This window comes from Scomber japonicus, chromosome 18 (genome assembly GCF_027409825.1).
Source record: "Scomber japonicus isolate fScoJap1 chromosome 18, fScoJap1.pri, whole genome shotgun sequence".
Lineage (NCBI taxonomy): Eukaryota > Metazoa > Chordata > Actinopteri > Scombriformes > Scombridae > Scomber > Scomber japonicus.
In genome coordinates, this window is record NC_070595.1 from 14,818,110 (window position 1) to 14,845,074 (window position 26,965).

A 26,965-nucleotide genomic window follows, 5' to 3' on the forward strand; every position below is an offset into this window, starting at 1 on the left:
AAAGTTGTGACAGACTGTAATAATGACACTTAGATAATTGAAAGCTTAATTAAATGAATAAATAATGATGTATTTAATGCTTAATTATCACTGTAAATAAATTAACAAATTAAATCAGCATTAAATATATAAGTGTTAAGTGTTACATTTGTGTTTTTTTAATCATTCAGATATTCATTTATTTACCCATTCACACATCTATTTATCTATTTATAATTGTATTTATTTTTATTTATTACTTTTATTTATAACACACAAGATTTCATAATGATCTGCATCGGGTGCTGCTATTTTGAATTAGGCAAAAGCAGTAGATTGACTGATGGATGATTGATGTAATTGACAGATTAATTTAGAAGTTACACCATGGAAAAATAAAAGTGTATATAAAAAATTAAATTATAAATTGTATTATTACAAATGAAGTTGTGATAAAGTTTCAGTGCTTTATAGCCTCCATATATCACCACACAACAGCTTGAAAATAGCTGTCTGGCACATTCACAAATACTGACACTATCTTTGTGTCAGGGGTTTCTGGAGGATATTGCATCCTGGTGTTAACAGATGATAAAAACAACACTTAAACTTAAAGCATCAGGTGTGTTGAGTGTGCCACAATAAAATATGACATTATAATATGCCTTTGAAAAGCAGGTGCAGTCACATTTTATGTGACACGTTACCCAAGCTTTTGATACTGAGATTAATGTATTACAATAAAAATGCAAATAAGTTGTGCTATGCTATTTTCTTGTGTTCATACCATACTGTACATATATTATAGTGTCAATACTTTTAATAATTTTGGTGAATCTACTGGATGGTTTATAAACTTAATATTAAGCCTTACACATCTTAATTAAGACCCGTCTGCCATCTCTCCATCACACACACACTATCCCTCCCTCCCCTCTACACACTGCGGATTGTGTTGGACAGAATATTGCCTCTGTATCCCTTTGCCCTCCCACTGATCCCATATAATGGCTGCCAGCAGGCTAACAGGAACATGTTTGTGGAGGGCTGCGGGAAATGGGAGTGTGTGTGTGTATGCGTTGTTCTTGTACAAATCAGCAGAGGCTAATGTTATAACAGTGGGTTTCTACTTTTTTAAACCAAGGCTAATTTTTATTACATAACATAAGGTACAGTATGTAATAATGTGTGTATTGCATGACTGTTCACACTTTTTGAATGTACATTATAGATTCAAGTGCGGACATGTGTAATTAATGCATTACCTGTGATAGTGTAAGGGTAATAGTTCCAAGCCTTCTCTGTGACATAGAAGATTTTAGGGACCACTGCTCTGGCCCAACTGGGCAGCTTGCTGAAACACAGAGAAAGAAGGGATTAGTGAATTAAAGGAGAAGAGTGGAAACAGCAGAAAAGTTAGAGGAATGATGAAACAAATAGCTTGTGTGCTATGCAGTCAGAGTGCTCCTCTCTTAAAGTTTCTCCACTCTTTTCTTTGGCTCTATCACCCAGAGTAGGGAATTATAAGTATCCAGCTGTGTAGAACTGTAATGGAGGCCATACAAGGCAGCCATGATGACCCCCGGGAAGGTTGATTAGACTGATTACAGCCTGCACCCTGCAGTGGAGTTTCTCCAGTGCTTGTACCGTGATAGATATAGAGAGGGACACAGAGGGTGGAAAAGTACAGAGAACTAGCTATTACTCAGCACAAATGGACTCTAAATGCTGGTAGTTGAAGCAGAGCAACCAGGCACCTCATTGGGCATCCAATCAAAATGAAAAAGATGACTGTGGGACGGGGAACAACAGCGACAGAAGCTTGGTGGAACTGGAGGGAAATTAAATAGAGCAGATTTCTTTGAAAAACTTGGATACTTTTAACAATAGAACATACAGTCTTTACTGGTCTCATTATCAAGTCCCATCGAAAACAGTTCATTGCAGCCCAAATCACACACGGTCCACACACTGCCTGATTGAATATTGGCCAATCAAGCAAGGCAAATAGCACCACAATTGCATACACAGCTGTCATTAAATTTATGCCAAATTAAATTTTCAGGATAATTTTCTGTTAAACCATCCGTGGATTATTTTAACTCCCACATTATTACCCTTGTCTTGTTATTCCCTGTGGAGATTACACTGGTTTGTCACTAAGCGTCTGTATGGGCCACTGGGACATGAGGATGGTTCCCTCTGGTCTCCCTCCAGTGGACTGTCAAACAGCCAGGGGAGTCTCCAGACACAGCAGACTGGTCACATGTCCTTACACTGCCTTATCTAAAAGCCAAATACGCCCCCCCCACCACACACACACATACACAGATACACACATACACACATACACTTATTACACACACACACTTACTAAACACACATGCCCAGACCGCAGCTATAACAAGGTAACAGGTGGCCTGTGGGTGGAGAGAGGCAGGCGCGGTGTCCGACAGTGACTGCTCAAATTATCCGTCACTTGCATGGACTTCATCTTTCACTGCCCACACAAACAGCAACACTCGCCAAGTACACACACACACACACACACACACACACACACACACACACACACACACATACACAATGGCACTAAACCTTCCTCTGTCAATGACACTTCACATTTCCCAAAGGCGCACTTACTTGTCACTTCTGACCACAAAATTTCACCCTCTCTGCCTCTCACTTTGCTCTCCTCCATGTGGCTGGCTTTTCATATCTGTCTCATTGTCATACTTTTGATATTGAATGCCCCAGTGGTCTATAGCAGTACTTTATTTTGGTCAGTGTGGACTTATCACACCAAAAGAAGACATAGAAGTGAAATTCTACAAAATGACTGTAAAGCAACTGTTCACGTCATAATTAAAGTCTAGTGTTAGTACCTTAAATGGATAAATAGTTTCAGAGACCTATATTGTGCCATAGGTTCATCTGATTTATTCAACCTGTGTTAGCTGTTGAAACCTTTGTCTGTGTAGTTCCTGTCTAAATGTCCACACAGTATGTCACACCTGGATCCAGTTGTTCATATCGGAACGCGCTCGGGCAAGATGCTGAATCCATACCAGCTCGAGTACACTGCTCTGCGGCTGACCCTGTGGTCCAATCTTTTCATGGAAATCAATAGTTTTAAATTACATTACTTTGATAGGAGTTGGCTATATTGATGGATTTGTCCCACTGCCAAGTGTTTGGTGTGGATTTATTGGAATTATTCAAGTGTGTGACGATGGGCCTGCAGTGTATGACTGACCAGGAAAAAACTGAATTATTGCTGTTGAAGTAAGTCATCTAGTGATTAATGCACAAAGAACAGCTAAGATGAAAAAAAACAAATTCTGGCTTTGAAAGAGAGAACCAGTGAATCATATTATGAAGTCTGTCAATGATGTATATATATGTGCACTCAGTATTAACTACTTTTTACAACCTCTTTTGCAGTTCTCCAACTCAACTGTTCTGTTTGTCCTCAAGTCATCCTTTGCAATCGTTAGAGATTCAGTAAGAGAATGTAATGAACCTTTTTTCTGTACAGCAGCGGGGTCACAAGGGTCACATTCACAGCAAATTCACAAAAGAGGGTTAGGAGACCACACTTGACTCGCTCTTGCATGCAGTAGCTAATCCAATTGTGATTTACATAACAGGAAATCAAATGCTCAATTTCACGCTTATCAAGTTGAACAAAAAAACAGATCCCGCTGGAAACAGTGTCGGAAAGAGATGAAAATGAACACATTGATACATTTTTTCCCCATGTTTAATGCTGAAACACAAAAGCCACGCTCAGTGCAGCTGGCAAAGTCTGTGATGTCATGCCCTAGATGTGACTATTTATACACAGCTAAAGATGCGTGAGATAAACACATCATTAGACCATCTAACCAACAACTAATGTGTCTTAAGACAAGGATTGCTGCGACATGACAGCTATGCAGTGAAAAAAAGACTCACATAATCTTTCCCTTGTTAAATGTCTCCTGACAGCTTTATCAGCAGCAGTCAAATGAATTTTGATTGAATGCAGAGGATTATTAGTGACAGGAGAAATATTAACAGAATATAAATTCAAGAAATATAGCATTGATGTTCCTGTGGAGCTAGACAAACAAATCCTTTTCTCTCCTTTAGGGGTCAATGGAGTATTGAAAATGTATGTTATATATACAGCTATATCACTTATTGAATTAAATTAAACATATGTTACATGGGAAGAGAGGGAGACACTCACTTGTTGAGGTAGATTCGTTTCTCAGTGAACTGGCCTGCTCCATGCTCAGGGTCCTCGTATGGCTCATTCTGGACCACCTCCACCCCTTCTCCACGTTCACTCTGTTCATGACTGTGTTTACTGATCATGTACAGCTGGCCAATTCGGTACTGAAAGACAGACAGGAAACAAACAAACAAACAAACAGAAATGTTTGATATTCGATTGATTCTTTTATTACTTTTAGTGAGACAATTACGTGGTAAGTGAAGGAGATTATCTTGACATATTAACGTTGCTATGGCAGCAAATTGTCCTTGTAGGTATGCTTCTTGGGGACAATTCTGATGAGTGCACTCTGACCGGAAACAATATGTTCTTGCTTGGAGTCCAACAGTTGACTCAACAGTATAATTTTATAACAGCCGTAAAGATAAACACAGAGGGGAAAATACCAGGATTACTGTCCTCACCATATGTTCATGACACCTGGTGACAGACTCCATAGCGAAAGAAAGCTGTAGGATTAGGATCAGTCTGCAGCATAGTGACTAAGGCCTCATATCAAATCAGGAGCAGCACAACAATAGTGATAGGAGCAGTAGAAAGTTAGGTGACCCTATCCCACGGCCCCTTGTGTCACATCAGTCAACACCCACAATCTTTCGCTCGTCACTGACTGACCCACTTGGCCCAATGACGATGTCATCTTTGGTCGCCTTGACAGCCTGGAATGGGGTGTCACACAGCAACTATTTTCCATACATTTGGAAAACGACAAGTGTTGGAGTGAGGGTGCTCCAGGATGGAGATTTCCGACTGCTCGTAGACCTATTTCCGGCCTGGGGAAATCGATACTGCCCTGATGGTGACTTCTGCCACTCTGCTGGAATGCCAAGGGGCCATGTAGGACTGCCACACACACACACACACACATACACACACATACACTCCAAGCTCCCACCAAGGATAGCTGTGTTAAGCTAATGGAAAAATGACAAGGACTGCCTGGGATGTTAACTTGTGACTCTACATACAGCCACAAAAAGCAAGGAATGGAGAGAAGAGAAATGTGATAGTGAAGTGGAAAAAACAGTAAACAAGCACAGCGTGTAGCTCCTTATATCACAATGACAATATTTTCCATTTGCCGACCCCGAGAGAAAACTAAAGGGCTGAGACAGAGTATTCCCAGCTGGAATTTTGATGGTCGAGTGTTTCTGACTGAACAGCTGTTAGTGTGTGGCATCGTTTTTCCGTTGCAATGACACAGTCACGGGCCAGGCTTCATAGAAGGGGAACCTGTGTTTATTCACATACAAACTCACATCCACATACATCTAGGCTTACAATCCACACTAGTATTGAAGCCGTTGAAAATGCTGAGGATAGACTAAATAATATGACCAGCTTGTAAAAGAGGGATTTACATCTAGGATAACTTACAGCTACTCTAATCAGTTTTTTTATATTAACAATGGATCAAACGATAACATATATTTAAAAACTCTACAAAGCATTTCAGCAGTTTGATAACGATACCTTTCCACCACCAAACAGGAGACACACAAAGTTAGGGGTAAGTTGGTTAACACAGTGTTGCATTTAGCAGCTAAGGAGCCAGATATTTCCCTCAGGAGATAGTAAAGAACACAGCCTTAGAGCAAAGTGTATATGATGGCCACAAACACATATGAATGCAAATGTTGCTCTGTATCTACTGGATGTGTGCTAACATACTCGCCATATCAAATTCATAAGGTGATAACATATCACTGTTTTGTTTACAGCTTGCTGCGTTGCCCCCATAATTAATGCAGGTGGGTCATGATGGGTTGAACATCAGACAGCTGCATTTGACAGTGATGTTTGGCGATGTTTTCCAAATCATCTCTATTATACTGCAATACAATTTAATATGTATGAGGATATGTATAAGGGTTGTCCTGAAAATCACATGCCAAACACACACTGCATAAATAGCATCAACAGTAGGTAATAGCAGTCACAAGGTGAAACTAACCATCTGCTGTGTACCAAGGATATAAATGTAATCAACTAATAACATCCATCTTTCAAGCAGTGTTTGCAAAAATGAGAAAAATTATATAATAATTTAGTTATTATTTTTTCTAACCCTTGAAAACTCCAGCATTACAATACTGTTCATTGAATATTTCAGGAATCTGGATTTGATGTGTGTAAGTGTCATTAAGGAGGGAGAGATGGAGAGTGGGGGAGTTCATGACATTCAGAAAGCCAACAAATGAAGAAGATTGCTGAACAGATCAATAATTACATTTCCAGTGATTCCTGTTTGGTGAGACAGAACAAAACAAAGATGAGAGACAGTTGACAGCACAGGTTACAGCTCCCTGTATGCAAGGCCCTGGCCTACAGTTCAGTGTCTTTGAGAACACTTTGACACATTGACAGAAAGAGCTGGGGATCAAACCTCCATTCCTGCAGCTGGTGGACGACCTGCTCTATGCCCTGCAATGGCAGTGGCTCAGGAGGTTTCAAGGCAGAATGTCCACTTGAGACAACCTCTGAGAATGACTCTGATCATACTGATGATGACTAGTAACAGCGTATTAACATTAAAGACCACCTTTTTCCTTTTCCCCACGGCCCATTCAGCATTCGCATATTGTGCAAACACGTCAGCCATTGTGCTTTTTTTCCCTGCCTCACTATTACATTCAGCTCATGTTGGCTGTCTACACCTGAGAGCTGCGGATGATGAATGAGAGTCTGTTTTCACTGTTGTCTTTGGAAATCTCGCTCTAATGATAGCGGGGAGAAGTGGCCCTTGCTCAGGTTAGAGTGGCCATGAATAATTCTTGATATCTCGCTCTTTTCCTGTCTCTCTAAAGACAGTGGAGCAATTGGACACGATGAAGAGCCCGCACAAAGGAAAAAAGATGCTATCTTGTAAGCTCAGGTGCAGCTCTTTCAGTAAGATTTTAGATTAACACCTGTAAATTACAGTGTTAATCATTTGTAAACACGGTGTACTGATGAAATATTTCCTGGGTACGTATGAGGAAGATACAAGGGAAGAAGTAGAATAAGGGGGTAAAGAAAATGCATTCAAAGGGGACTTTTAATAAATTACACTTGTAATGTGTGTTGGAACATGTTAAATAAAAAAAAACAAAAAGAAAACACAAATCTTGATCTTGGTTGCTCTAAAATGGGAAGGAAGGATGGAAAATTTACCTAGGTGACAAGGTGATACTACCAGTGGTTACATTTAAATGTAACTCGCCACAGACTCATGCTGATCTTCAGTAATTGAGAGAATTGAGAAATCACTTTCCCAGTAAATGCCAAAAACCCACTATTATGAATTCACCAAACATGCCATTTGCATTATCAATATGCATCTGAGTCACCATGATGTCATCATGGCTTAACATATAATTAAAAAATGTAAAATACTAAATATGAAGGCACTGAGCCTATACTGTGATCAAACTCTCTATGTCTTGTTCTGCCTCGCCAGCTCTCTGTTCTATCACAACAGCAGGCGGTGCAGAGCTGCGGTCATTGTGCTGCAGCCAAGAAGTGTGTCAGTGTGAGTGTGAGATTTCTGACAGTGCATGCTCACACCCAACACACACACGCATACCTAAGGCAATACTGGGCACAATGCTAACATGTAATTAAAATTCAACCAGAGACAGACTAATTACTGCTTTAAGCTCTCTGTACTCTACGATAAAGGACTGTACTCCTTTTGAGATAAACAGCCTCTTTGTGTTCTGATGTCCATTTTGGAGCTGACTCTTTCTCACTCTCTCTCTCTCTCTCTCTCTCTGTGTGTGTGTGTGTGTGTGTGTGTGTGTGTGTGTGTGTGTGCATGTGTGAATGAGAAAAGAAAGAAACAGGTCTGTATTTGTGTGTATTTATGCATATGACAACTAGGCAGATTGTATTTAATCTAACAGTCTCTCAATATTATAATTATTGGCCAATCATTGTGGCATCATTTCTGAAAACCGATCTGCAATATGCATCATTAGTACCTGGATTTTAACATACAATATGTGTTCAGTTCAGAGCTTTTCTGTGTTATATTTTCATGACATCCAAACACATTGTTTTATTTAATCACTCCATATGGTGGAAAATTTACTTTAATATCAGAGAGGACACACAGATATAAACACCCTGCCTCCAAACAGATGTACAGTGTTCCAAAACAGTGGCCAAATGAACATTTCCAAAATTTAAATGGAGACATTTTAATTTACACTGGCACAGGTTGATCTTTATTTATCAAACCATCTGCTAGCAAACTCAATCCAAAACCACAAACACATAACTGGAATGAGTAAAACATAGCAACAAGTAACACTCTGGGATCCGGGATTTGACAACTGATGGCAAAGAAACATGAAAAAAGGAGTCAGGAGTTTTGAGATTTCTTGAAATAAACCATTTACATCCTGACCTCATGAATTAGCTCAATTTGAAACCAGATAATAGAGATATGAAGGGAAGTATGCTGAGCTGGTTAAAGCACAGAATTTAAAGTGCAGTTACAGTCCTGAGCCATGGTGCAAATTTCTTATGCAACTTTCAAACCACACTGCAGTACATACTTAGGGGCCCTGTTTCATATATGAAACTGAAAAAATGAATGTGTGTAATACTGACCAATATGTCCATATTTAGGAGGCTTTCATGAGGAAGCTGCTTTCTTGCAAATACAGTCACAACTAATGAAACAACCTCACACTGAAATATAGGACCATATGACCAGCGCTATGTGTATTTCTGGTTTTCTAGATAACTGGAGGTTATTAAAACACAATACATGAGGAGTGACTGTCACTGATCTGTGGCCTGATGCATAGCTGGTGGGTCACTCCACATAATTTCAAATGAAATGTTTGGAGATTTCCTCTGTGAACAATAACCTTTCAACCATGTTTTCTATCCTTAACTCAGATGAAGTTACGTCACTTTGCAAAAAATCCTGAAACTGGTCCTTTGCTCACAAGGATAAAGCAGAAGAACACACATACGCACTGTGCTGTTTCAGCAATTCAACTGCAGCATGTGGGCATGCTGCTGGGAGCACGTACAATACGACTGACTGCATTTTCTCCATTCATGCTGATTCAGCTAAATGTGAAGGTGAGTGTCAGCTCCCTGGAATAGTTTGATAAATTCACATGCCATAGAAGTGGTGGTCATATAAAGTAGTCACTGTGGGAGGATGTTAAAGATGGCAGCTGGCGCAGAGAAGCAATTTGTTCGCACAACACTGCCGCACAAGTAGCCTTTTCCTCTTTATGGTACTAACTAAAATACTCAGTCAGTCAGTCCAGAAGCCAAGAGCAATGGAGAGTGACAGGTCTGAGAACAAGATTACTGAGTGTCAGTGCCTTTTCTTCAAGAGGCTCACAGAATGCCTTTTGCATTTTTAGGTGTGCTTGGTTGCTCATGTAAGTCAACCAGAACTGAAAGATATTTTCAAGGCTCTCTGCAGAGTCAAAAAAACTGTTCATTATGCAGCTGTTGTTTTGCTTTACAACATGGGAAAAATGCTACAGCAAGTCAACTTAAACTGCAAAGAAGCACTGACATCTGGAAAAAACATGCAGTATGCATGGAGGACATTGTACAGTCTAAACTGTACTTTAATACATTTTTGTGCTTCTAAAAAGGGACAAAATCACTTGCTCTATACCTGTGGAGACAAATAAATGTAGTGTCCAACCACTGTTATGAATGGACTGGAGTGTATCGTACACCAGCGCTAATACACAGAAAGGTCTTTTAAAACCCCTTGCCAAGAGAAGACTAGTGTGTTATATAAACATAACTTATTAATACTGATCGCTGCAGGTGGGAAAGAGCATTCTCCTGTCTTTCTCCCTTTCTCCCCTCACTACCCTCCAACCCAACCCCCCATCCTGCATCTCTGCAGTGTCTGAGGTCACTGAACCATAGATTACATAACATCAAGATCACTCACTATGGATCTTTCCACTATGCATCATGTTTACTCCCTGCTTTGCAGCACTACGGGTGGCCTGGGTGTGTTTGTGTGCATTCATGTAGCAGGAGAAGAGAAAAAGGGCGAGGAGAAAATGGTGAGAGAGAACAGAGGAAGGATTGAGGTAGAGTGTCAAAGAGAAGAAATGATGAGAGAGAAAGGGCAGTGCCGCAGAAGAAAGATGTTCAGATCAGACTGACAGGTTGTTGGGCCATTATATAAGAGGACTGGATCACAAACAGCTGCCTTTCGCCTGCTTCCCCCACTACTCCATTACCTCCATCATGCATTTCACTTTCTCCTTTAAACTTTTTTTCTACTAACAATTAGCCTGTGTTACTCCTTCCTTTCTCCTAGTTTTTCTCATTTCATCTCTTGTCTCCATGACCCAGGCCTGAGAGCATCATTATATAGTCATGTCTCTGATGCTACAGTATAATGATTGAAATACACAGCAAAAAAAGCATTGCAGTAATATGTTCTGAAACTCAAATATTGACCAACTAGCTGATGTAATTTATTTAAAAAAAAAAAAAGAGAGAGAGAGAGAGAGAGAGAGAGAGAGAGAGAGAGAGAGAGAGAGAGAGAGAGAGAGAGAGAGAGAGAGAGAGAGAGAGAGAGAGAGAGAAGCAAAGAGGGGAGACTTGAATGCATGAATACTGCATAGACTGAAAGACTGAAGTTCACACACACAAGCACACACTCGGAACTGCTGATGTTCAGGTGACTGCAATATGATGAACCCTTTTTTCAGTCACCTCACGTATTGAATGTAACATTTTAATTGTATAAACAAAAAATGCAAATGAACAATTTACTTTGCCATCCAGAAAATAACTCACTGCAAATGCTTAATTTAAAGTCAGTAAAAAAAGGCAGGAGCACTGAATCATCAATCATCTCCCCTGCAGGGAAGAAAGAAGAAGCTAAGCCTACAGGTGGATGCTAAGGACATGAATAAGTAGCAATGTTGATTTTTAAATTTATTATCTATTCTACCAACAATATGCCATAATCTTAATCAAACAGAATCTATCACATTTTAACCTCAGTTTTTCCCCCTCAAAGAACTACGCCTTGAGCAAAAGCAAGGAGATTGATAAGTGCTAAATATGTTTCTGTGTTACATTAGCCTTTTGTCCCAACTGTTTCACTCAACTTGAATTTCAGGTTGCTTGGGGAAAACCATCTCATTTATTATGCATAGTGAGAGCACAGTGTACTTCTTGCAGCTCTGTTATCTTGGTTTGTTCTTGAAACCATCAGACACTGTAGACACTAGAAGTTGGCAAGAGTGAACAAAAAAAATCTTTAAAACTTGCCATGAAGCTGTTACACAGGGATAGCCTCACATAAAAGAAGGGAAGTTTGAATAAGCTTATATGTCAGGAAACTCCACACCAGCTGTGGCAGGTGCAATAAGTGCAGGGAGGTGAGCATGGGGCAGTAGGACAGTGCTGGAGAAGAAAACAAAAGATTGTTGTGGAGCTAATATATTCTCAAATATAAAGAATTTTCTGTTCTTGAGAAAACAGGGTCATGGATGAGCTGAGACTGTGTGGGATAAAATAAACTTACGGGTTGGAGCTGTGAGGTAAGGTAAGAGATGTGAAGAAATATAAACAAACATCCTCATTTTATTACTGCATTACATCATGCAAAGAAAGTACAATACTGTTTTGTCATCACTTCTGTCTGGTAACAATATCTGTGCCAAAGTAGGTTCTTTTTCCTCATTGTTTCGCAGGTGAACAAAACAAAAGGAATGAGGAAATACACATACTCATTATCTTTTTAATCAAACAGTTATGCCCCTAGAAACTTCCTCATCATCTTACTACGTATCCTTTGTGAGGGTATTTTAGTAGAACTTTTCCAAATGATAAAAATATGAATTGATTGATATGTTTAAAATAAAAATAAGTCTTAATTAAGCAGGACTGTCTTTCTAAGTTCAGTCACTCATTTATTTTCTTCTTGTCACAAATGTGGCTGTTTTAAATACAGATAGAGCGATCATAGAACAAGAGTTCATAGAGTTTGTGTCGACTGGAGTTTTATAACTTAGTGCAGTATAGTACATGCAGCACTGAGTAGGAACTAAGTAGACAGGACTAAACAGCTGAAGCAGAAACAGCAGCAGTAGCAGCAGCAATGGGCATAACTGTGTGCAGTGTAAATATAGCCTATGTTTTAGTTATCAGTGCAGCAACACAATTTGAACTGTGTTTCTGTGATAAACAAAATGCTCACTGTTATGTGCCGTAGTGTTTGTGGTGTGTGTGTGTGTTTTACAGGTGTGTTCCCTGGATGGTGCCATGCAGCTGGTGGCAGTCAGCAATCAGAGCGGTATATAGGAGAGGGGCCTGAGGCCACCGGGGTTCAGTGGACTGCTGTAGTGCTCCAGGGAACTGTGTCTCACCGTCTCGACATTAATAGTGATATCCTTCTCTAGTAGTTGCCTAGTTTTAAGATCCGGTGCTTTTCTGAGTTTTACTTATTGTGCATTATCGTCCCTCCTTTTGAGTGGACTGTTTTCAGTCTAGGGTTAGACCTGGTCATTCTCAGTTTTTGGAAGATTATCTTGTGTTCGTGCTTACAGTTTTTTGAGTCCATTAATAAAATATTTGGCTTACATTTACCCTACTGGTGCTTCATTTTCCCCTTCCTGGGTATTCATGTTTTTTAAACATTATTGTTACTCCTGATCCCCCTAGACAGGTCGGGTTGTAACACCCATTGACTGAGACTATGTGGGAGTGAAGACTGTCATTAGGAGAGGCTTCTCTGGTTATCATACAGTTTTCTGTCCCAAATTTCATGACAATCTATTAGGACTGGGCAATATGGACACAATCAAATATTAGAATATTATTGAACAGATACCTTAATATTGTTATTGTGACAATATTGTAGGGATAACTATTGGTGCTTCTAAATTATATTATATTATATATAACACCAATATGTCTGGTATATTACCACTCAATACCAATATTACTGTTGTGCTGTAAATACTCTATATAATGTCACAATTAGTTAAATAGTATTATGTATTTCTACTATTATTGTTATTAATGCAGTTTTCAGTAAGTCCATGGATCGTTACAAAATATCATCATGTCATCAGACATCAGGTCTTTTTAAAAGCAACACATTTACACAAACAGATTTGACTTAATGCTTTAATTTACCATAATGTTCATACAGATGAAAAAGCTGACATGAATGTATTTCAGTTACATTACTGAATGATTACATGGATAAATACAGTCAACCCCATAGTGCTTGGAGCATAGCTAGCCAAAATCAGAGTGAGAGGTCAGGCTCTAAGAATTGAAAATGAGACCTTGCACTTGACCCGGTGGCCTAAAGGGGCCAACAATAGACAGTTTAAGTTTAATATGGATATTAAATGATTTGATCAGTCAACATTATGCTTTTATGTAAAAGTTCTTACACTTACAATGCTATATGTTGTTCAATTTAAGATATTGCTGCTGCTAACATACATGTGTACTGTCCAGTGTTTTTTATGTATACGTTCTAAATCATTACCTGGCCACCCAGTAGTGATTATGACTAGTATGACATAACATGAAATGAAATAAAACTTCAGATATAGATAAATATGACTATCCACTATCCTTTTTCAAAACTTCAAATTCAGATCATCATGGATGTTATGTACCAACAATTCTGGTGTATGTTTAGACCACTAGGGTGCTGCAGGTGCAGGGAGGTCTGCCACAGGAATAAATTGTTGCCCTGTTAAAATGAGAATAAGAACAATTATTTTTACCATGGCAAAAGTATAACATAATACCAAAGGTTATCAAGATTGCAATCAATTGACTTTATAACTATCGGTTTTCTCTCAGTGTCTTCACCTTGGCAGAAAGTTGTGTATGCAGCAAACTTTTTCTTGTAGTAGATGAATCCAGAGGTCATGGAGACTAAACCAAGCATCAAACCACACACTCCCACAATTATTTTAATTAGTTGTGATGCAGGAAGGGAGGAGTCTAAATGATGAGAGAAAAATATGTTTTTAATTAAACATCTTACATTTTCTTAGGTATATTTTACATCAAAGTGGCCCACTTACCCCAGACCTGAAGCACTGGTTTGGAGAGGCTGGGGTGTTCGACCATGCAACTAATTTTTTCTCCAGCAGTTGGAGTGTACTCCAGGTAGGAATGGATCTGGTAGTACCAATCCCCATCAGACATCGCTTCAGAGAAACTTACACCTGAGGTCACTCCCTGCCCGTTCCGCAACCACGTCAATCGGATGAGTTTTGGATAGAAGTCATAGGCACTGCACACAAGCATTGAATGACTTTTACCACCAGGCAGCTTCACTGAATTCAGCTTGATCTTCGGTTCGCTTATAACAGCACGTTCTGAAAGAAACAAATAGTTTTACATATTTTGATACATTAATTTTATTTTTTATTAAAAAAAGTTCAAATGATATCTCTAGTTTAGGTATGAGGATGATAGCATCTAGATGATCTGAATCAATGTATTTGTATGCCAGAAATGAGACTGCTTAAAATGTCTACATATTTTTTGTTATCCTGTTCTTCTGTTGTCAGATAAACCAGCTTAAACTGCTGCTTTTGCTCATCTGTCCCAACAGACAAACCATTTTGTTGGTGATATTCCTGGAGCCAGATTACATTTAGTAATTATCAATATTCATTTATTTTAACTATATCAAACCCCATTGATCAAACCCTAACCCAGCATTCTTTCAGCAACAATCAGTCAATGTAGCAGAAAGTGGAGCCTTATATAATAATTTGAGGGGCTTGGATTGTGCTAATGATCACAACTCACAAAAGCACACTTACGCATATACAGGTGGCATTCATCAGGTTGAAACAAGCTATTTGTCAAGTTTGGGTGGTTAAGAGAGTTTGTTAAATTCAACTTGGGACTTACTTATACTTACAAACCACATAGAAAAGAGAGTTTAAGAATGATAATATAAAAATGTTGTTGCATGAGGTCCATTTTTACAGCATGTGTCACAGATGATTATGCTGTGAAATAATGCACATTTCACAATAATCTGTAGTGCATTGTTTGTAGAGAGTATATTGTGCATTAAACTTAAAATTCCCAAATGTAATGTACCTGTCCACAACACATCAAAATCCATTTTGTACATTCAAGATGAAGTAATGTGAAGAGAAAATGCTCTTACCTAGTTGATGGATGAAATCAATGTTGTCCGTACAAAGTATCTTCTTTTCAAAGGCTCTTTGTATTGCATCATAGGGATCGCCGTTCCAGTCTTTTACATCTTCGATTGAATAGGCTGTGAATCCTGTCCAGTTTCCTCTTGTGCTATTATACTGCATCATTAATTTCTTGTTAAAGCGATACAGAATAATATACTCTGTATCTTTTTGGTCTGGACCCTTGAATGTACAACATGCTCTTATTTGTGAAAAATCTTCATCTAAGAAAACTGTAATAAAAGGAAAGATATGTATTATGTCATATTAATTAATATAATAATCACTATAATCTTATGTTTCCATGATGCATTCAAGTAAAGGAGTGATGTTACTTACCAGGACTGAAAAGAGAAAAAGCCACACAAAAAAGACATGTATAAATGTGCATGTTTTCGCATGAGAAGGAAACAACAGGAATAAAGTTTTTTTCAGACGAGGAGCATTATGTTCACAGATACACAGCAGTAGTAAATGGTGAACAGGTGTGTCAAGTCAAAGAATACACCCACTTTTTGCTTTGTTAAAAGTGACGCTGTATGTTCATTAAAATAATGACATGATTAATAGTATTACTACTTTTAATTGTTGTTATTTTATGTAGAGGAACTAAAGTATGTTACTGGTGACTTTACAATATTTTGGTTAAACAAACCAAACACGAATAACAGGAGGAAAAGGACCATATATGTGGATTTGCATCATGCATACTGCAAAACATTTTCCTAAATATCTTCCAGTCAACTGCTAGTTTCTCTTTATGCCAGTATGGTTTGTAAATATAGTAACTCAAACATTTCTTAAAATGAATAATCACAGTGAAGATCTCTTGTTTTCTGTGGTTACAGATTTTGCTAAAAAGATAATACATCTTGAGGTTGGCGGTGTAAAATGCTACCTTCCTCATACCTGTAAAGTCATGTAAATGTTGTTAAGACGAGCCAAAAAAAATTACAATGGCTTGTTGAACCACTTTATAACAATGAACACATTGTGTGACAGACAGACACACACACACACACACGTATATATTTATGTGTATATGTGTATGTATGTATATATATATATAATACACATACATATTCACAGAGTATAGGCATAGCTGTAGCTGCCGCTATTTCAGTGTGTTTTCAGTTCATGTAATTGTAACATTTTGGTTCACTTTAAAAAGTTTTGGTCAGAATTTGGTTACACTAAAAGACCCTCTAAGGAATTATTTTAATTTTTTCGGTAAGTACTTTTGTTTAAATGGTCTTAGCCCATTTTTTTGCTAGCGAAAAGTGGCATTAACATTACGACAGTTAATCATAGACTGGAATATGCTAACCAAGCTATGAGCTAACGTTAGGGTCAACTCCATGCTCTCATCTCGATATGGTCATTTCTTATCACTTCTGGCTCCAAACATCCGAGATGGCATCTGTAAAAAGGCCAAACTCGAGGCAAAAAAAGCGAGTTCACAAACCAATGGGTGAAGTCACAGTGGCTACATCCATTTCTTCCTCTTTTTTTTAAACAGTCTACGGCCTATACAAACGACAGGTGTGAAAGAGAGAGAGACTCCATCATACTGGACTTGTTGGACATTCAAGAAAGAACCAAAGTCACGTTATTGTTTTCTATGCATTCTTGTTAGTGTTATGAATTTTACTTTTTGTAAAACATACTCATTAATGCAAATCTTTCTAAAAAATGAACAATAGTCAAACTATGCCATGAAATCAAGACAACTAAATGATCACTGATGGATTTTACACATCTCTAGAAAGTTTAAAATCTAATGACTTTCACACAGTGCAGAAGTAAAGCACCTAAACGCTACCTGTTAATGATTTGACCAAGATAAGTTAATGCTGCATATTCTGTAGACTCAAGAATAGTACTAGGAACAGGAGTCCTGTGGGACCACATGGAATATGTTAAGTATAACCAGTGTTGGGGAATGTTACTTTTAAAAGTAACTAATGACATTACAAAGTTACTTCCATTAAAAACTAACTAGTTACATTACAGCATTACCTTCTGAGAAAAGTAACCTGTTAGAGTAGTAGTAGTAGACTTTTGCATTACCGAAAATGAAACCCCCCTTCGTAATTACTTGCATATGTTGTGTTTCTCCGGGCCTCCTTTAAATATAATGACTGTACCATCATCACACAGCCAAGTCTGGCCCATAATCTGTAAATCTTTACACTGATAGCAGGAATAATGGACACAATATCCCTTTAATAGCTGTTTGTTGTATTACAGTGGCTTCTCAAACATATGCCCACAAGTTATAAGACTACATAGGCTATAGGCTTTTCAAACACATCACTACATCACTGCAACAGGGCAACAGGCTCTTCTTACCTGGGCACAATTTACATGTCATTGTAATGTTCTTGTTCTTATTTCCTACCATAAAATAAAAATAATGTGAATATTTCACCAAAATGAATGCTGTCCCACCTTGCTCGCCGAGCTGCTTTCTTTTCTTGTGGCAAAAGTTACAGGAGTAGTTGGTTAAAAAATAACGGATTACCTTTTTAAAAATAACTAAACAACTGAGTACTTAAACTGTGGAGCTAACATGTTCGATTATTTGTTCAAAAAAGTAATCCAAATACTCGAACGCGTTACCCCCAACACTGACTATAACACATTGTTATCAACATACACTTGTACAGTTGAAGCACAAAAACCAATCAGTTGCATTTATTATAAGTTATAAACAGTAACAATTGTGATAAATCACAAACAGGTAACAACAACAATAGAAGCTTTATTGTGTGTGCATTTTTTCCTCTTTAATTGATATTGGATAACTGAAAAATAAAAGGAAACAAAAGAACTGAGAAAGGAGAAATGACATGTAATATTTTTACAGTTTTTAATTTCGTTGTACCTGGTGACAATGACAATAAAGATCTATTCTACAAAGGTCCCCGGCTGGAAATGAACCAGGGATGTCATAAACACAGTATGCTTAACCCACTAGGTCACCAGGATGGCCTGATAATGTTTTCCTTTAACAAAAAAGAATATTCCTGCAGCACCCCCGAGAAGTCCAAGGCTCAGGCCAAGTCCGCAGAAGACGTCTGAACCAATGGTAGTCTCCTTCATGTCAGCCTCTGCAATGGACAGAAGAAAACAGGCTTTCACAGTCAAACACTTTGATTGACTTTCCTTTCTTCAGTTAAAAAAAATTAAAATCCTAAACTGATTTTTGGAATTGATTGACTGCTATATTTATAGAACAAATACTTCATAACAAGAAACGCTTTTGTTCTCACCCCAAAACTTGGTCCGAGGTTCCTCCAGTGCCACATGTTCCACAGTGCAGCCGTAGATGTCTCCTTCATCTGGGACAAAGTCCAGGGTGGAAAAGACGTAAAATGACCCATCAGGATTGGGCAAGCACTTGATTAAAGGATCTTCGACTGCTACTTCTACATCATTTTTTGTCCACTTTATGTTGATGTTGGAAGGGAAGAAATGGTTGATGAAGCAGATGAGAGTATTCTCTTCATCCTTTATCACTTCATCTTTTGGGTAAACGATGACTTCTGGTGCTTCTGAAGGTTAAATTAATACAAACTCCAGTTAATGTACTTTGTACAAAGTACAGTAGGTAGTAAACTTAAAATCAATGTGGAGTATCACTTACTTCTAGGTTTTGTTGCAGCTGACTTGTCTGGTTTCCATCTCAACAAGTCTCCTCTGCATGTTGCTCGGTAATATACCGCATAATTGTAGGCGTGGGGAACATGGAGAACTACAGGGATTTTGCTCTCCCAATCCAATACCCCTTTCTTAAAATCTGCATGGTAGACTTCTTCACCGTCCAGTGTCACACAGAGTTGAGTATCACTTGAATCATAGCATCCATAAGTGTGACAAAGTTCATAAATTCCTATGAAAATGTAATAATCAATGTATAAATCAAGCAACAGCTTATACTAATACATACTTTAGTACAGATGAATTTGTATATTAGTCATTTTGGTCACAAGTTTCTTTTTTGGGGTTTTTGAGTAACCTAACATCAACTAAATACAATGATATACCTTTAATATGATGATCTTTCAATGCAAAAGGAACAGTAATAGGGTTACTTACGTTGTGCATAGATGCAAAGAGCTCCTGAGAGAACAAGACAAATTTTGAAGTGCATATCTTTCAGTCTGGACTTCTTTAATTGTGCTGCTGTGGCTCTCTTGTTCTCTGTGGTTATAAATTGTGAAAAAAGATTTTTCAAGGTTGGCTATGTTAGATACTAACTTCCTCATACCTGTAAAGTCATGTAAACGTAGATTGGCAAACCGGGGAAAAAAAAAAGAAAGACAAGGCAATCCAAGGGGAGGCTTGTTAATTCACTTTAACTAAGTAAGACACAATAAAAATGACAATGAACACATCCCAATTAAAACTTTTTAAATATCTCAATGACAATAAATCCCATTACTGTGGAATCACTTAACTCTGATATTCTCTCATAAAACCTATGAGACTTTGTAGCACTAGCAAGTGAATGAATATATATATATGTGTGTGTGTGTGTGTGTATGTGTGTATAAACTGTAAGCTGAACAACAATTATAAATGAAGATTACATTTCATTAATGCAGTGAAAACATACAAATAGAGCCAGTTAAAGTTGCCACAACTACTGCTGTACAGTACAGTAGTTCCCCAACAGTGTAGCAAAAAAAAAGAAAAAAGAAAAAAAAAGCTGTTATTGTATGATAAAACACATGAAGCATTTTCTTCCTCATGCTTCAACCTCTATTCACATCCTCATATTTTCACAATCTCACTGTATGACAGGCTGATAAGTTAGTTTCCTCTTTCAGAAGGAAAAAATCCCAGTCATGATCTGTTTGTATATTTCCGTGTTTGTCTGTATTGATTTGATTTTTAATACAAATTTGTATTTAACTGTCATTCCACAACACACATTTATTCAATCCATCACAATTTAGAAAACCTGTTTGATTCTTTAATTTTTATATTTTCCATTTCTGCAGATTTAATCACATGATAATGTTTTCACTATTGTGGTTTATCAACACATTAACAAGATTTTGATTCAAAAACGTATAAACCTAATATTGTATATCTATTACAAGTGATCTTAAAGTGAGGGCAGTTGTTTGGTTATATGTTAAAAAGTCAGCTTTTTTGTTCCCAAATACGAAAGAATAGTCATGACAGGTCATTTTGATAATTTAGGTCATGCAGCCCTCTTTGAAATTGGACTATATAAGACTAACTGAAACATCAGCATATGGCTTGTCTAATTGGGTGTCAGAATGTGCAACCTGATCATGGTAATGGCAGAAGAAGGGCGCTCATGGAGGCCTTGTGAAGAATGATTCACAAGACTGCACAGTATGGAAGCAGTCCACAGAGGTAAAAAACTAAAACACAAACCACAAAGAAACAGACACCATCTGGATCTGTTTGATTTTAAAGATGTGTGTGCATGTCCTATCTAGTCCTGCTCACAGCACGCACACACACACACACACACACACGCACACACACACACACGCACACGCACACGCGTGCGCACACACACACACACACACACACACACACACACACACACACAGACATCTGCACAATGTTAAAATTACAAGTGAATCTTCATAAGTAGCATTCAGTATATAAGTATGTAATCAGGTAGAATTTGGGTGCTTGATGAATTGAAGGCTGATGGGAGAGGAGAGCAGCAAACAACTGTGAGACATGCTGAGCCTTATTTGTATGGTTCAGGATTAAGCAGTTGCTAGATTTGCATTAATTAGCTGAGGCAGTGTGTGTGTGTGTGTGTGTGTGTGTGTGTGTGTGTGTGTGTGTGTGTGTGTGTGTGTGTGTGTGTGTGTGTGTGTGTGTGTTTTTATGATGGTTAGCTTGAACACATCATTAGTGCACATTAATGCATTGGAATGTGATGTTTTTATTTTCCAAATCAGGTGGTAGGTAGATGACTGAATAAATGGCCATTTTTTCTTGCTGCCGCTTTAGTACAAAAGTAATATAGAGGTCCAATAGACTATAACTGCCACACACTCAATGCAGGCTTGCACAAGAAACTGAATTTGATGTTAAAGGACAGTTCATTTGATTATTTTTGAGTTGTAAATACTTGAATATTTTAATTCAGACTGATTACATTTAGAAGACAACAACTGGCATGCTGTCCACTTGATGGCAATATTGTCCTTGCATGATGACACGTTTCTAAAAGATATCTGACACAGAGTATGTTTTTAGGAATGTACTTCTGATGATCCCTACTGTTTGTGCTTGTGTATAATGTTTATGTGTTAAAATACAGAAAAGCAGTCATGCAAAAAGCCACACACACACACACACACAAACCTGCACAGACCACCTGGATGAGGTGAACTTTCTGGCTACATGACTCTATTTTCAACCAGGTTTTAATGTAATAAAAACATTAAAAGTACATACATATTTTCATAAGAATATATTAATGTGAGGCGACATGTAATGTTATTCATAGTTTGCTCTGTTGTTTCTCAGGAAAACCACTGACTGACTGTGTGGGTCAACTGGGCTCAAATCCGCACACACATACAACATGCACACACAAACCTTGACACACACATGCACATACAGAAGGCCACTTCATCATCAAAGAGATTTCTAATTAGTTGTGAGCTGCTGATGTTCCTATAGCAACCAATGACACTTGTACCTGTTATTCTAGTATTCACACCACGTATCTGTGCAAACACCAACATTCTGTGGACAGGATTGAACATACATTTATGTGTCATGGTCGATATGTTAAAACCCTGTAGTTTACCAACACCTGGGTCATTTGACTGTGAAGCTGCCCTTTGACACACATGGCTTTGATAAAGAATCTATAGAGTGACTTGTGAGAAGATTAATGGCACATGCAGAGACTGCTATAGGGTATATTTGTTAATTGGGTCTTGTTTATGACCAGGTTGGGAACTGATTGGGTTTATGCCAGTGGAGTATGGAGTATGGAGTAGGGAGTGTCTTCTAGTTAACCTTTGAAAGTGAAACCTTTCAAAGGATCAGTTGATAATTACGTGGCTCATTATCTAAATCGGTCAAATCTCTGGCTTTGATTTGCCAAAGAAAACATTTTGATCTGAGGCTTACACCAGAACAAGAGTGCTAAAATAATTAGTGTCTGTATCTGTATGAATTCACAGGATCAGCAAAAGTAAATTGAAAATGCAGAATTCAAATTTAAATCTAAATGTGTTTTTTGTTTGTGTGTGTGTGTACAAACTTTGACATTTCTACAACATTAAAACTGAGCAGATTTGTTTCCTAATTGAATTTAAGGTTGAAGACAAGATTGAAACTATAAAACATACTCTTTGGATGAAAATGTGATCAGTGCAGGTTGAGACCAGTGTGCATTACGTTACATGAACATACAAACAGATGAAGACTGATCAGTGTCACCCTCCATTATCATATCATTTTCATATTCAATCTATCACCAATCACAGAGTACAATCCATCCTGATACATCGTGATCACATTATAATACGGCATGCCCAGCTGTTTCCCTTCTAGTGCTGCATCTCCTCTGCCACCTGTCCCATAACTCTACTGACTCAGCGCAGCTTCTATTCTCAGGAGCCATTGTCTTTTCTTGTTTAGACAGGATGTTGACAGTAAGTAAGGTTTAGGGTGACAGGAAGAGAGGACAGGTGATTAAGAATTTCCTGGTCTGATGTTGTGAATACTGTACTCACTATAAACCGGTGGCAGCACAGCCTGCTCTGTAGCACATACATGTGTGTATTTTCACACCAGTGTTGTAGCCTCCAAACATCACATCCAAATTGGACACACAAAGGTTTTACTCTAGTGGAGTGTCAAGCCAAGTTCAAATCAAATGAAAAAGAACAGAGACAGTATATTTGGTGATTTGGTCTCCTTTGTCCATCATTACAAACTCAGATTTGTTTAATCCCAGAAAGCCTAATTTCTGATGTTCAAATCTTTCACTTACAAGTTGATACACCTTAATGCACATTGGGTTGGTTTCTCTTTTAATAATATTAATCCCTTGTGGACCCTTGCATAACAAATGCTCAGGTGCTCCTAGTCGAGATGGTGGAACTACATTTCATCTGCTTCAAGCTACATACAGACATCATCTATGAGTGCACTTATTTACTCTAGGTGATACTGTGCATCTTTAGTCCCAGCTATACTACAGATGAAAGTACAGTGCTTAAAGAGAATCTTGTGTAATGAGCCTAATATTTTTTCAATAACTGAAGACAATATTACAAACATTTAAAAATGTAAATATCTGGGAAATTCTTTAGAAAAAAGTGAACTGTAAATATTCACACCTATAACTGCTACTGAAGATATTAAAGAAACTGTCCATCAGATTGCAGATTTAGAAAGAAGTCAGTGAATCACTATCTGTGCTGGTGCTTTAATTAGTTTTGCTCGGTTTTTGAAAAATGACATCTGTAATAGTGAACAAAAAGATTATTTTTTAATTTTTTTTTAGCAGGGGCCATTTAAGTCTTGGAGTATAGTGTCTATAAACACTATATGACACCAACATTTTACTTTGATATAATATTCACACATTCACACATCTTTTGTAATGGATTGGTATTGACTATGTGAACGCTGATCAATTTCAAATGGATCATAATTGGGTCTAAATAAAAATGAAGTAAGCAAACCTGATCAGAGGTAACATATCTTCTCATGGCCTTTTACTTTTGCAGTATTCTGCAGGTAAACCATTACTGCAAATAAATAAGTAAACAAGGCTGCTGTTTCCTGGAATTAAAACACTGTACGCAGGTTCGTGACATTGCAAAATATCTGTGTGTTCCTGTGGTGTGTACACATGTGTGCAAGGGACCATTTAAAATTGTGTCACTGCTTTCTCGAACCCCCACAGGAGCTCTGTTTGAAGCTCAGTGCAGCTATGTGTGGAGTTTCAAACACATAACCGGAGGCAGCAGCAACAGGGTACAACAGATGTTAAGCTTTGGTACAACACAGGCCGCGGGCAGGGCCACAGATATGACAAGAGATTTAAGTTCATTTTCAAGTAAATGAGTGACATGTATAGATTACTGGATGGATACTGATTGCATATACTCAGAATGCCCCTACATATTATTATCAAACTGTTGTGTGAAGTTCAGTCAGAACCTATAGGATGACAAGGTATTCACACCTTGATGCCACACATCTGCATAAAACTGGAGTAAATGATAGATACAAAGCACATCCCCCATCTTGCTGATCAATGCAGCTTATGTAGCCAACAATCACATGCCCCTCCCCCCTCTCATCAGCTGTCTCTTGTACTACATTTTCTTTCTCTAACTGTCTTCAGCATTTTATTGGTGATTCTTCCATGCATGTGATTTCCCCCCCCCCTGTTTCCAGTATGGTGACATGTCTACTATCCTTTAGGACCATTTTCTTCATTCTGAAGTTACCGTTACCTGTAATAAAGCTCAACACAGTGCTAGGGTTACTTTGTAATGTGCTCATTGTCTTATCATAACGCGACCTGAAGGGATAATTCAAGTAATAAAATTAAATCTATAGTTTTTAAAAGAAGAAATCTATTATTATTAGTATTCCATGTTATCGCCAGTTCTTGTGAAAGTCTAACATCACCTTGTCTTATCATCCCCCTTTTTGTCTGTATTTAAATATAAATAAACATTGCATAATAACACAATGCCTCGGTACATCCCTCCTTTGGCTCTGTCTGAATCATTTTTTCAGATTTCAAGAGTCCTCAAAGTCCTATTTGCTCTGGCTTTGTATTGAACCCTCTCTTGTTCTAGGTACACAAGGCTGAGCACGTCACTGTCTAAGTGTGTGTGTGTGTGTGTGTGTGTGTGTGTGTGTGTGTGTTTGTGACAACTCTATTGTGTTTCTAAACCTTTTTATTGACTCCCTATACTCTGCATTTCATTTGTGAGCCAGTTTGTTGGATGTGTTTTTTTCTCTGCCCTATCAATCATCATGTTTGACTGTTATTCTTCTCTGCTTACCTCGCTCTTTGTGTTTTGCCTTTATCAACCATGTCCCTAAAATTTCATAATCATGCACTGTGTGTTCTGGGTTTCAGTCAATATTTAAAGTTTTCAGGCCTAACTAGGCTCAATCATATGTTAAAATGTGTTGACACATGAATGGGCTCATGAATGGCCTCAGGACTTTTTTCATTTTTCACCTGTCTCTTAGTCACCCCTGTTCCCACAACCTCCAGTCACCTGACCAACAGTTCCTGCACAACTGCTCTTAATTTAGTCCCTAGCTCTCAACTATAAATAGAAAGCTGTTGACCCTCCATGTTTACTAGGTTATTAACGTTGCTACGTAGCTACTGCAGCCTTGCCATTTCTGCTCATGTGTTCATGTGTTCCAGTATCTAACCTTGTCACACTTTCTCGGTAAACTGCCTAAAAAAAACTCACTCTGCCTGCCTCATCCATACATCAAACAGAGTTTTTCAGTGCCCTTGATGGTCCAGGGTCCCAGAGCATCTACCCCTGCAGCCTATTGGTATTTCAAGCATATCTACTAAACCACACTGACAATAAAACTGAGAAAAAAGGCTTCAAAGTTACTTATACTGCACTCTGCCTTTGTATTACCTTAAACAGATATAGCCCAAGGACAGGTGCAGTAACTACAATATTAGTGTATTCTTCCTGAGAAATTCTAACTCTTATTTGATACCTTACATTATATTTGTATTAAATTGTTTTATTGTGTAGTAAAAGGTTTAAAATAGATGAGTAATTAAGAAAAATTCAATCAACCTTCGAGTATTGTTCTGTGAGGTTAATCTATTAAAATGGTTCAAGATATTTATTTTATTTTATGTAAACCTTTTTTAGAATGAGATATGTACTCCAGTAGAATATAATTAAATTCATGTCTTAATAAAAATAAATTATATCAATCAAGTCTGGGTTAATGAATTTTAAAATTGCTGTAATGCTTGCTGAATAGAATAAAAGTTGATGCTATATAAATTATGATTTAGCTTCATAATGTAAAATGTAACACCTGATTATGATTGAACTACCTGCTCCCAGTGACCCCATAATTATATATATGGGAGGGTGAGAGAGAGAGAGGGAGAGAGAGAGAGAGAGAGAGAGAGAGAGAGAGAGAGAGAGAGAGAGAGAGAGAGAGAGAGAGAGAGAGAGAGAGAGAGAGAGAGATTGAGATTTTATAGTTGCAAATTTACATCATCTTTTCTCTGAGACAGTGCAAGGAATAGGTATTCAGAATTTTCTATTCCATCATTTTTCAGTATAGTGCATGTATTTGGAAACACTAAATATTATTTCAATATATAGAAAATTGCCTTTTACCTTTTCAACAGGGTGAAGTGGTACGTCAGCATAATGATTCCAGTGTGTGATTGAATCTGCACTTGAAAGGTAAAGACACTTTATCTCATGTTTCAACCATAGACTGTAAAGAACAATGGATG

At 37.9% G+C, this 26,965-nt stretch overlaps 2 protein-coding genes across 2 annotated transcripts in view; both read right to left on the reverse strand.

Annotated features, from left to right (window-relative positions):
- Positions 1-26,965, reverse strand: part of LOC128378270 (cytoplasmic phosphatidylinositol transfer protein 1-like) — a 44,949-nt gene that overhangs the window by 10,496 nt on the left and 7,488 nt on the right. Inside the window, exons 2-3 of the mRNA XM_053337729.1 lie at positions 4,214-4,362; positions 1,245-1,333 (exon numbers count right to left, since the gene is read on the reverse strand). Of these exons, the coding sequence (XP_053193704.1) occupies positions 1,245-1,333; positions 4,214-4,362 (238 nt within the window). The remainder of the gene's footprint in view (positions 1-1,244; positions 1,334-4,213; positions 4,363-26,965) is intronic.
- On the reverse strand, positions 18,235-19,738 carry LOC128378514 (H-2 class II histocompatibility antigen, A-Q alpha chain-like). The gene is made up of 5 exons (XM_053338070.1): positions 19,727-19,738; positions 19,551-19,578; positions 19,103-19,348; positions 18,729-19,010; positions 18,235-18,566 (listed from the first exon to the last, which is right to left on the reverse strand). Exons 1-5 carry the CDS (start codon positions 19,736-19,738, stop codon positions 18,430-18,432), a joined length of 705 nt encoding a protein of 234 aa, XP_053194045.1. The 3' UTR covers positions 18,235-18,429.

Excerpts from the sequence above, each read along its gene's own strand:
- LOC128378514 (XM_053338070.1), bottom strand. Across the intron at positions 19,349-19,550 it reads TGCATCTATGCACAACGTAA|GAATTTATGAACTTTGTCAC; the intron begins GTAACCCTATTA and ends ACATTTTCATAG. Across the intron at positions 18,567-18,728 it reads ACCTCGGACCAAGTTTTGGG|AGGCTGACATGAAGGAGACT; the intron begins GTGAGAACAAAA and ends TGTCCATTGCAG.